This window comes from Hippocampus zosterae, chromosome 11 (assembly GCF_025434085.1).
Source record: "Hippocampus zosterae strain Florida chromosome 11, ASM2543408v3, whole genome shotgun sequence".
Taxonomy (NCBI): domain Eukaryota; kingdom Metazoa; phylum Chordata; class Actinopteri; order Syngnathiformes; family Syngnathidae; genus Hippocampus; species Hippocampus zosterae.
The window spans coordinates 23577971-23590502 of NC_067461.1; the positions used below are offsets into that span (position 1 = coordinate 23577971).

Consider the following 12532-nt stretch of genomic DNA (forward strand, 5'->3'; position numbering starts at 1 on the left):
GCTTCTTCACTTCCAATAAGCTGCTCCCGTCGGTTGGATTTTGCGATGGAACAGGAAACTGCTATCAGAAGGCCGATAATGTAGATGTCTTCCTCCTCCTCAACGGACAGTATTGACAAGCACACCATTCTCCGCTTCCTCCATGGATCTAGGGTGTACCCGGCAGCAAATGTCCCAAGGGGCAAGCATGCTCCCCACTGCCTGCTCTTCTCGTCGAGAAAATTTTGTCGATTGCATCAAGAGACCAGCCAACCAATTCCATGGTTTGTTTTTTAGGATGAAAAATATGGCGGAGGCTAGGAAAAGACAGCACAAGGACAGCACATAGACTGAGTGGCGAGCAAGGGGAGGGGTGTGGGGCGCGTGGGGGGGACAGGAGCAGGAGCAGAGCAATAAAGCGTCCAAGAAAGATTTCAACTGCATGTGCACCACTTTTTCCAGAATTTTGAAATGATAGGCAGTTTGGAAATGGGCCTAAAATTTTACAGCACATATGGATCAAGACCAGCTTTCTTGATCAAGGGTTGGACCACAGCATGTTTAAACTGTTTGGGAACTATACCAGAAGAGAGGCTGCTGTCCATAATGGCCAAGACAAATGTACCAATATTCGGGAGAACCTCCTTAAAGAAATGCGGGGGACGAGAGTCGCGAGCCAGATGGCTTCGTCTGGCGAACCACATCCTCTAAAAGCGTCAAGGACGCAGTTTCAAAAAAATTTAGCACAGCTGAACACGGAATGGTAACAGAGGGGTCAGATGTAGTATTTGATCTGCAGTTAAACATTGCGGGTAATCGACTGCTGTGCCCTCATCGTAACCGAGACCTGGCTATGACCGAAGATTAATCGTGCTTGCGTACAAATTGCAGGCCGCACTTTGCACCACTGGTAATAGCAGTGGAGTCTGGTAATAGCAGAGGTAGGGGGTTCCGTTTCTTCATGCATGATGACTGTGATGCAACAACAGCATCACTACAGAGAGGCACAGCAGAGGGTCGACTACAATTGCATTCACGTTTTGCTTGGGATTTTAACCTAATAAACCTAAAGACTGCACTCATAAAGTTCCATCATGTTAAATTTCCAACAGAAGGTAGAAACACTTTAGACCAGGGGTGCCCATTAGGTAGATCCTGATCTACCGGTAGATCTAAGACAGGTCCCAAGTAGATCCAAGGAGTGTCGAAAAGAAAAAAAACAAACAACCATTTAATGTTTTTTGTGTTAATATACACTGCACACTAATAATCTTATCAGCCTCATTTTCACCCCAAAAATATTTTTAAAATTAAATAAAGCAGGTAAACCTTAAATTTACAGTGGCGCGTGATTACATCACCGGAAGTTGTTAGCGCGCAGCAGTTTGCAATTGCAGCTTGTGATCAGAGCTGTTGCGCTCTATCTTTTATCGTCATGATTCTCATTCAGAGTTTGCTTCGTGTTCAATTCACCGAGGGCACGAGCAAAGAATAGGAATCTAGGAGGGCCCAGGGAAGCACTTTAAAACGGTACGTGTGAGCTACGATAGTTAACAGGCTGCAAAAGTGCGTTGCATGCCTCCATTTCAGGCTGTTTCTCATCATGGCGTGCGTGTGTGTGCGTGTGTGTGTGTGTGTGTGCGTGTGCGCGTGCGCGCGGCGGTAAGGGTAAATCCCGGGAGGTTAGTTAATCGAAAAGTAGATCTTCGATCCAAAAAGTTTGGGCACCCCTGCTTTAGACCATGTGAACTCCAACATTAAACACTGCTACAGAACCACACCGTACCACACCTTGTCGAGTCAGATCATCTCTCCCTGCTGCTCATCCCTTCATGCACCTTTCTCAGACACAGAACAAAGCCTACCACAAATATTGTTAACAACTTGGCCCTTGACTGCACTCAGTGAACTTCATGACTGCTTCCAATAAACAGTGTGGGACCTATTTTAACTCCAGGACCTGGGCACATACATAGGGATAGTACTCGACTTCATAAAGTTCTGTATGGAAACTGTGTCTGCAGAGAAAGTATCAGGGTTTTTCCAAACCAGAAACCCTGGATAACACTCCAGGTATGCTCACTTTCCAAGGCCCTCGACACAGCACTTAGGTCAGATGACATCGGACTTTGCAGCACAGCTCGAGCTGGCTTGAAAAAGTTACATACCCATCAACCTCGGCTAATCGCTGCCCTTATAAATTATTACGATTTCCCTTACAAAGCAACAAAAAAACTTACAATGGCTTCCCGTGCATGCGCACATCATTCTTTATCAATCCAACCATACACAGTGATGGAAAAAAATACGATTGAGGATTACTTTAATTGCTGGTTTGCCGTGACAATCGTAGCGATCCACCACGGCATTGTCGTTGGTCGTTGGATTTGAGCCAAAATTGTGTTTGTGAGATCAGTTCACAATTTTTTTTCCGTATAAAAGTTGTAATACGCCGTACATGATTTGAAATGATAAGAAAAACGTACAAGTTGACAGGTATGAAGTTAGGGTTAGTAAAAATGCCAAACGGTCTACAAGAGAAGGATGAAGTCGTACCTTTCAGCAACAGGCCCCGGGAGGCTGTGATGTGACAGCAGGTATCCTAAGATTCTTGGACTTACTGTCATTGCCATGATAGTTACCATAGCCAATTTTGATTGTGATCCTTGTTTAATGTTGCTAATTATTCATTTTTGTGTGTATGTGTTTGTGTTTGCAGTGATGTAAATTCTATGTATCTATCGTCGACTGAGCCACCAGCTGCTGCTGAATGGGCATGTCTGCTAAGACCTCTAAGAGGCAGAGAACCGGAGGGCATTTGGAACCTTCTGTCGATTGTAAGGGAGATGTTAAAGAGACGAGACAGCAATGCTGCACCGCTCCTCGAGATACTCACTGAGCAGTGCCTGACATATGAACAGGTACAACTTTGAATTCTTATTTTTTTTGTATGTGTTTATTGGTTAAGGCCCGAGCATCAACCGTTGTAAAATCCTTAGTTTGTTTGTAGGGATTATTAGGGCCCGAGCAACGACCCCTGCAAGGTCCAAATTCATTTTGGAGAAAATATTTGGGCCTGAGCAGCAATCGCAGAGCTCCCTACTGGTTTTGTAGGTTTTGTTTTGTTAAAAAAAAAGTTTAAAAAAAAGTATGTGTCTGTGTATATATATATATATATGTATACACACACACACACACACACTCACATATGTGTGTGTGTGTGTATATATATATATATATAGCTCAGTTGGTAAGGCATCGGTTTGGCATACGTGAGACGGTGGTTCGAATCCCGCTTGGGGCAAAAATGAGCACATAACACCATCCAGTGTGGGTCCTTGGGCAAGATCCTTCACGCTAATGCCTACCTCATACAATGATGAGAGACAGTAAAACCAATTACATGCCGGCTTAGACGTCGCTCGGCCAAACAAGGTCTACGTCAGGTGCTGGGGAACCAGAACACCTTGATGAAACTACTGGAACAAAGCTGAGATGGGCGAGATGCGATAACATGGCTCTGTTGGAATGCTACTACTCAAGCAACCCTAGTCAGAGGGGTTACGTGCAGAGAACGTGGGCTAAATGGTTACTTCGAAACCCACGGTCACGGTTGACCACGAAACAAGATTGATGAGGTACAACGCAGGTTCTATGGTGAAGGGCCCCAGGCTGCCAGATCAGAGGAGGAGGTCATACCAGAGATTCGGAGGCAAGCCCCAATGAATGCAGATGATGAGATTGGGAGGCCAGCCCCAATGAATAATAATAATAATAATAATACATTTTATTTATAAACGCCTTTCAAGACACCCAAGGACACTTTACAATAACAAAAAACACAAAACAATATGCTGAGCGCGGCAGCAACTGACCTGAAGGCTAAGATCATGGCGAGAGTGAAAGCTGGGCAATCTAGAAACCAATTACAACGGCTATGTGAAGTACCACCTGAAAGTCTCATGGAAAATGTGAATGCAGCACTGAGGACGATCCCTACCGTAACGATCACGGAAACCAATGAGCTGATATACGCTTCAGCATCCAACTATCGGCCAATAACTTGTCTCTCCACAACATGGAAGCTCATGTCAGGCATCATTGCGGCTAAGATAAGTGGACACATGGACCAATACATGAGCGAAGCACAGAAGGGCATTGGTAGAGATACCAGGGGAGCCAAACATCAGCTCCTGGTTGACAGATGTACCAACCTGTGTACAGCCTGGATTGATTACAAGAAAGCCTATCACTTGATGCCACATACATGGATCACTGAATGCTTGGAGTTGTATAAGGTGAACAGGACCCTAAGAGCCTTCGTTGCCAACTCGATGAGGATGTGGAAAATCACACTTGAAGCCACTGGCAAGCCACTTACCCAAGTGTCCATCAAATGTGGCATATACCAAGGTGATGCACTCTCCCCACTGCTGTTCTGCATAGGACTGAATCCCCTAAGCCAAGTAATCACCAAGACAGGCTATGGATACCGCCTCAGAAATGGAGTTACAATCAGTCACCTCCTCTACATGGATGACATAAAGCTGTATGCTAAGAGCGAAAGGGACATAGACTCCCTGATCCACACAACCAGGACATACAGGCGTGACATCGGGATATCATTCGGCCTTGAGAAATGTAGTCAGATGTGTAGTCAGGTGACTAAGAGAGGAAAGGTAGTCCGCACTGAAGGAGTCTCACTCCCTGAAGGAACAATAGCAGACATTGAGGACAACTACAAGTACCTCGGTATACCACAAGCCAATGGCAACCTCGAACTGGCAACAAGGAAAGCGGCTACGGCCAAATACCTCCAGCGAGTGAGGCAAGTCCTAAGAAGCCAGCTCAATGGCAAGAATAAGACCCGGGCAATAAACAGCTATGCCCTGCCAGTGATCAGATACCCTGCAGGAATAATAAGGTGGCCAAAGGAAGAGATCAGACCACGGACGTTAAGACCCGAAAGCTCCTAACCATGCATGGAGGGTTCAATCCCAAATCCAGCACCCTGAGACCGGGGACTAGTGAGTGTGAGAGCCACTGTCCATGATGAAACATCCAAGCTCCATGAATACATCAAAACACAAAAACGGACCACCTCAATGGCAGTTATGGGCTTTGTGGAAGCAATAGCCACTAATATTGTAATTCTTCCATCACGGTTTGGTTTGGGGCCGCCACAAAAAAGGACAAAATCCGACTTCAACGGACAGTTAGGACGGCAGAAAAAATCGTTGGCACCGCCCTACCCACTCTTGAGGACTTGCACACTGCAAGAATCAAGACAAGGGCCCGGAAAATCCTCCTGGATCCCCCGCACCCTGCCCACCACCTTTTTCAGCCACTCCCCTCAGGCAGACGCTACAGATCCATGCGCACCAAATCCAGTAGACACTTAAAAAGCTTCTTCCCTCAAGCCATTAACTCCTTAAACAGTCACTGACGTAGTCACTCTTCTTGCACCACAAAATGGTACTACAAAACTACTGGTTACTCTAAAATGGTTCAATGATTTTGTTGTTTACGATGATACTAATGCAGCGTGTTATACCGGAGACAAATTCCTTGTGTGTTCTACATACTTGGCCAATAAAGATGATTGTGATTCTAATATAGATACATATTCAAAAATATAGTACAAACAACCTACATCAATCAGAGTTAAAATGATAAATTCAAAACATTAAATATAATGAAAAATCAGAACTACGTTGATAGAGAAAGGTATTGAAATATCCATTATGAATACAAGAGAAAATTGACACAAGAGTGCCAGGGTGTGGATGTATATAATCCCGATACAAACCAAAAGTTGTAAAAATATCACGGTTAAGCCTTAATGGAGACTTCTTTCTTCTTACTTTTTTTCTTTTCTGATTGATATGAAAATGATTTATTAGGTATAAGCGCATAACGGGGTAGGACTAGATAAGTTTTTTACTTCTTCCTACTCCCTTGAACATAATAACTGTGTTGAATGAAGACTGATTTCTTTCTTTTTACTATTTTATCTACCTTATATTCTGTCAAATTATTACTGTATATGTTTTATGTTCAATAAACAAACAACAAACAAAACAAACAAACATCAAGGAGAAGGCTCCAACGGATGACGTACTCAGAGAATGTCTCAGACATTGGGGAACAGAAGATGAGGCGCTGGAAGAGGGACCATCATGGGAGGACAAGCCCCCACACGGGATGTACCACCGGACGATAACTGAAGTGGCCGATCTCAAGAAGTCCTATCAGTGGCTAGAGATTGCTGGTCTGAAGGACAGCACAGAGGCACTCATCCTGGCTGCTCAGGAGCAGGCCCTGAGCACCAGAGCCATTGCGGCCCAGATATACCACACCAGACAAGACCGAAGGTGTAAGTTGTGCAAAGAGGAACCTGAGACAATCCAACAGGGGTGTAAGATGCTGGCAGGGAAAGCCGACATGGAACGCCATAACCAGGTGGCTGGCATAGTCTACCGAAACATCTGTGCGGAGAATGGACTGGAAACCCCAAGGTCAAAATGGGAAACACCTCCGAAGGTGGTGCAGAATGACAGAGGGAAGATCCTGTATTACTTCCAGGTCCAGACTGACAAGATGGTAATGGCGAACTAACCAGATATCGTGATCATAGATAAAGGGCAGAGGAAAGCCGTTGTAGTGGATGTAAGGGTCCCAAGTGATGGAAACATCAGAAAGAAGTAACACAAGAAACTCGAGAGGAGCTGGAAGCCTGGAAGGTAAAGGTGACAGTCGTGCCTGTGGTGGTTGGAGCACTCGGGGCAGTGACCCCCAAACTAGATGAGTGGTTGCAACAGATCCCGGGAACAACATCGGGCATCTCAGTCCAGAAATTTGCAGTGCTGGAAACAGCAAGGATACTGCGCAGAACCCTCAAGCTTTCTGACTTCTGGTAGAGGACCCGAGCTGAATGAGGGACGGACACCACTCGAGGGGGGGTGAGATGAGGAATTTTATATATATACAGTAACATGATCAAGTACGGACTCATGGTTGCGCTGACCAATCTGTCCTTATAACAGAAATTCCTTATTTAGGAAATGAGCATGGCACATGTCCTTTATGAACCTGCTAGTATGTTGAAAAAATGCATGTAACAACACAAGCAATAAAATGCAAAAATATATTTTCCAAAAACTGTTTATATAACGAAAACAGCAGTACATTATACAGTACCGGTGTAGAGTATTAAATAAATCACAACAGAGTATAGTACGTACAGTATTTTTATGTTGATTTTTTTCTGTCTTGGGGGGGAAAAAAAGAGTCTATCTTGGGTTGTTTTGTTTTGTTTTGTTGGGTTCTTCTTCGTTTTCGATGCCATGATCTACAGGACGTAAGTGAATAAAGCTAAAATCTTTCGCAATTACAGTAAAACGCACGCCAACAAAAAGTCACTCACACGTCGTCGTTTCGAATCCAATGATAGAAAACGGCAAAGCGAATACGTTCCATCGTGTCTCCAGTTGTGTCGAGTGGGCATTGCTTTTTAAGCTAGTGCAGCGATCAACAGGCCGTAAGTAAATAAAGTTAAAATCGTTCGCAATTACAGTAAAATGCACACCAATAAAAAGTCACTTACACGTCGTCATTTTGAATCCGATGATCGAAAATGGCGAGGTGAACATGTGTCTTCGGTCGTGTCTTCAGTTGCATCGCGTGGGCGCTGCGTGTATTGAAGCTCCCGTGGCCTTCTGTCTCCATCCGGGTTTCGGAGAGTGGAATTTCCGCTTACGTAAGTTCTGGTGAAATGTAATATCATAGTCAAAATGTTAATGCATAGGTTTTTATTCAGGGTGAAGGAAATTTCTTTTCATAGAATTCCAGGGTTGGGACTATTTACTGTGTATACAGTGCTGTTCAAAATAATAGCAGTGCAGTGTGACTAACCAGAATATCCCTGGTTTTTAGTGTATTTTTTATTGTTACATGCCAGACAAGTTACCAGTAGGTGCAGTAGATTCTCAGAAAACAAACAAGACCCAGAATCCATTATAAGCACGCTCCGAAGGCTGTGCAATTGGGCAAATAGTTCAAAGGGGTTCACGTCACGGGGAAAAAACGGGAACAATCAAGGCCGTGATAAAGCCAAGCAGAAACACGATCAGCTGATCAGTAAGTTCTTTAGAAGCCTAGAAGCCTGAAACAATAATGATCGTTTGAATCAAGTGTGTTGGAGTAAGGAGGGATCTAAAACAGCCAGGAGGGCCCTCAAGGAACTCCCGTTCTCCCCTGTCCTAAAGGATTTATTCGATTGACTTCAAACTTCGGCTCTATCATCCTAAGGTGTGGGACAACAGGGGGAAACATTTTTTTTTCAAACTATTATATGATGGGGCGGGACATCAAAGTTTGTTTCGTTCACCATAAAGGAGGAAATGCAGGAGGAAATGCATTGGCTGCAAAAAAAAAAAATCCCAAACTACGTGTCCTCATTAGATCAGCTTTCTATTCCTTCTTCAAACCCAGAAGGACATCTTACATAGCGCTCTCAAACAGTGACTCGAATCAATGTAAATCCATGATACAAAACTGTGGAATGGCATCTGAATATAACTACAATGGTGAACAGACGATGTCTCAAAAAGGTCAACCAGGAATGACCAGCCAGATGCAGGCCCTGACCTATCCTCGGACACTTGTGACGCGGCTGACCCTGAAGAGGTGTGCAATGAGACCAACTTGCCGGACCGTGAACTACTTGGCTGCCATTGCCGCTCTCCCGGGCAAAGTGGCCCAAATTAATGATGATATATGTGCCTCCATTGACAAATGTATACACAGCATGTTTGTTCCAAATGGAGGCGAATTGGCACCAATTAAAGATGTTAACTTTGATCGCTGTGCTCAAAAGTAGTTTGGTCTTGCAGAGTAAATTGATTGGTGAATTAGAGATTATCAGTCTCAGCCAATTTCAATGATGTCACCACTCCCTGACGTTTATAGTCCGCTTGCCGGGCCCATATGCGGAGTTGCTGCTGGCTAGCTTGCACCTTGCTCAGTAGCTTGCACACTTCTGTTCCGCTGTCTCTCGCTGGGTATTTTGATGCGAATGTTGATTGGCGCGTGTCAAAGTGTCAAAGTTTACATTCGACCGTTTCATCTATAGTATTTTGTCATTGCAAATCAGACACACCGCAGAGCCTGTTCTCTCCACAAAGGCGAATTCTTCGGTCCATTCGTCCTGAAGTGTACCATATTCGTCATTTTGTTTTTTTCTTTTTGCCATCTTATTCATGTCGGATTAGCGTTTTTCCAATCAAAATTGCTCCTGGATCCAACTGCAGCCCTCAACAGGAAATGAGCAGTAAAAAAAAAAAATCAATGGATGGATTAAACAAGTGAGAATATTTTGTTTTATCTAGATGCAATCACCAAAAGAGCCACATATGGCTCGTGAGCCATAGGTTCCCGACCCCTGTCCATGGAGATGCCAGACTTGGACATAATAATAATAATAATAATATATCACATTTGTAAGTGCCTTTCATAACACTCAAGGACACTGTACAGCCAAGACCAATAGTAAAACACAGATAAAATAATAAAGAAAGAAAATTTTAAGGCGGGTAGGCAAGTCTGAATAGGTGGGTTTTGAGCTGGGTTTTGAATAAGGAAAGAGAGTCAATATTACGAATGTTGGGAGGAAGTGAGTTCCAGAGTTTGGGGGCAGAGCGACTGAAGGCTCTGCACCCCATTGTACTGAGACGGGCAGAGGGTAGAAAAAGGTGGAGGGAGGATGAGGACCTGAGTGAGCGAGAGGGAATGGAGATTTGAAGAAGATCTGACAGATAGGGGGGCGCAAGGTTATGGATGGCTTTGAATGTATAGAGAAGTATTTTGAAGTTGATTCTAAGTTTGACAGGAAGCCAGTGGAGCTGTCGGAGGATGGGGGTGATATGATGGAAGGAGGGGGTTCTCGTGATGATCCGGGCTGCTGAATTCTGAACAAGTTGAAGTTTATGGAGGAATTTTTGATGGACACCGAAGAGGAGTGAGTTGCAGTAGTCAATACGGGAAGTGACGAGACTGTGAACAAGGATAGCGGTGGTGTGAGTGAGGGACGGAGGCGGTTTATATTGCGAACGTGGAAATGAGCGGACCGGGTAATGTTATTGATGTCGGAGTGAAAGGATAGTGAACTGTCAAGGATGACACCCAGACTCTTCACCTGGGGGGAAGGAGTTATAGTGGCATTATCAATTATGAGGGAGAAACTGTCGGATTTGTTTAGAGTGGATTTGGTACCGACGAGTAGGATTTCAGTTTTATTGCTGTTTAGCTCGAGGAAATTATGGGTGAACCAAGATTTGATTTCTGAGAGACAGTGAGAGAGGGATGAGGGTGGGAGAGAATCGTCGGGTTTGCTGGAGAGATAGAGCTGGGTGTCATCCGCAAAGCAGTGAAAGTGTAAGCCAAATTTGCGGAAAATGTTTCAGAGCGGAAGGAGGTAGACACTGAAGAGGAGCGGACCGAGCACAGAACCCTGGGAAACACCAGAAGAAACAGAGAGGGATTGCGAAGTAAAATAATCAAGTTGAATGAACTGAGAGCGGCCAGTGAGATATGAGTGGAACCAACGTAGAGGGGTGTTGGTGATGCCTATGGTAGAGAGTCTATTGAGGAGGATGGGGTGAGAGATTGTGTCGAAGGCTGCACTCAGGTCAAGGAGGATGAGGATAGAGATTAGGCCAGAGTCTGCTGCCATGAGAAGATCGTTTGTGATTTTTATGAGGGCTGTTTCAGTACTGTGACGGGGACGGAAGCCGGACTGGAATTGTTCATCGAGACTATTGTCGGTGAGGTGGGAGTGTAGCTGAGAGGCGACTGTTTCCTCCAGAATTGTCGAGATGAAGGGAAGATGGGAAATGGGGCGTAGGTTATTGAAGTCATTGGGATCTGAAACGGGGTTTTTCAGGATTGGGGTGACAGCTGCAGTTTTGAAGAGCACAGGAAATATTCCAGTCGACAGAGAGGAATGTTTAATGGCTGAGATGAAGGGAAGCAGAGAGGGTAGGCAGGATTTGACCAGAACTGTGGGGAGGGGATCGAGCTGACGGGAGGAAGTCTTGGATTTAATGATGAGGTCTGAAAGAGAACAGTTTGCAAGGGGTGAGAAGGTCAGAGGAGGGGAAAGGTACAGAGGAGCCCAGATGCTGGTGGATTCTGTTTATTTTTTTCGTTGAAAAAGAGGAGAAGTGCGTTGCAGGTGTCACGAGAATAAAGGTGAGGTGGTAGGGAGTCAGGAGGTTGAGTGATTCTGTTCCAAAGGGAAAAGAGAGTCTTAGTATTTCCAGCATTGGAGCAGATGAGTCCGGAGTAGTAATGTGATTTTGCTTGAGAGATGGGAATCCTTGTAGAGGGATAGTTGAGCTGCATAGATGTCCTTGTGAGCAGTGAGGCCAGTTTTCCTGTAAAGTCTCTCAAGCCAGCCGGGTTTGGGATTTCAAGGAACGGAGATGAGGGGTGAACCAAGGGGCAGACCGAGTAAAAAGGACACAGCGGGACTTTACAGGGGTGAGACCAGAGTTATATCGGAAAACCAAATCATCAGGAGTGTCCGGAGTCAGGGTGGTCAGCCATGCAGTGAGAGAGTCAATGTTAATGTCTTTAATATTACGGTAAACAATGGTCCGGAGTGATTTGGCAGTTGAGAGCTGGAGTGTAATGTTGAATGAGATAAGGAAGTAGTCCGTTATTGGAAGTTCGTCAGCAGTACAGTTGGAGGGGGAAATACCAGAGCAGCAGATCAGATCCAGGGTGTGACCTTTGATGTGTGTGGGAAAATCTACAAATTGATCAAAACCAAAACTGTTAATTGAAGAAGTGAAGTCAATGGTAAGGCGAGAAGCTGGGTCATCCGGGAGGGGCTCCGAGTCGAGCCGCTTCTCCTCCACATCGAGAGGAGCCAGATGAGGTGGCTTGGGCATCTGAGTCGGATGCCTCCTGAACGCCTCCCTGGTGAGGTGTTCCGGGCATGTCCCACCGGGAGGAGACCCCGAGGAAGACCCAGGACACGCTGGAGAGACTATGTCACCCAGCTGGCCTGGGAACGCCTCGGGATCCCCCGGGGAGAGCTGGAAGAAGTAGCTAGGGAGAGGGAAGTCTGGGCTTCCCTGCTAAAGCTGTTGCCCCCGCGACCCGGCCCCGGATAAGCGGTAGAAGATGGATGGATGGATGGAAGTCAATGGTGAGAAGAAGAGCAGTGTTGTCCATATGTATATTAAAATCTCCCAGGATTATTACATTTGGTGACAGAGAGGAGAGATGGGTGAGGACAGTAGACACTTCATTTAAAAAGTCGCGGTGGGGTTTGGGGGAGCGGTACACTGTGGCAATAATCGTGGGAATGGGTCCGGATATTTGACAGGCGCAAGGCATTCAAAGGAGGAAAGTGGCGTGAGAGAAACTGGAAGTACTTTCCACTTCTCGCGGTATACTATCGCGAGACCTCCTCCGCGACCAGAATCGCAGGGCTTGGAAATGTAAACAAATCCCGGGGGAGTGGATTCGTTCAACTGTGAGAAGT

General features: G+C 45.3%; 1 protein-coding gene and 1 long non-coding RNA gene across 3 annotated transcripts in view; one reads left to right on the top strand and one right to left on the bottom strand.

Moving 5' to 3' along the window:
* The window catches only part of zswim8 (zinc finger, SWIM-type containing 8), a 204509-nt gene that overhangs the window by 71544 nt on the left and 120433 nt on the right, over window positions 1-12532 (top strand). For both annotated transcript variants that reach the window (XM_052080981.1, XM_052080982.1), the window contains exon 8: window positions 2699-2900. In XM_052080981.1, the coding sequence (XP_051936941.1) occupies window positions 2699-2900 (202 nt within the window). The remainder of the gene's footprint in view (window positions 1-2698; window positions 2901-12532) is intronic.
* LOC127610769 (uncharacterized) overlaps window positions 5739-12532 on the bottom strand; it is a 75769-nt gene continuing 68975 nt past the window's right edge. The window contains exon 2 of the long non-coding RNA XR_007965039.1: window positions 5739-5997. This is a non-coding gene — a long non-coding RNA (uncharacterized LOC127610769). The remainder of the gene's footprint in view (window positions 5998-12532) is intronic.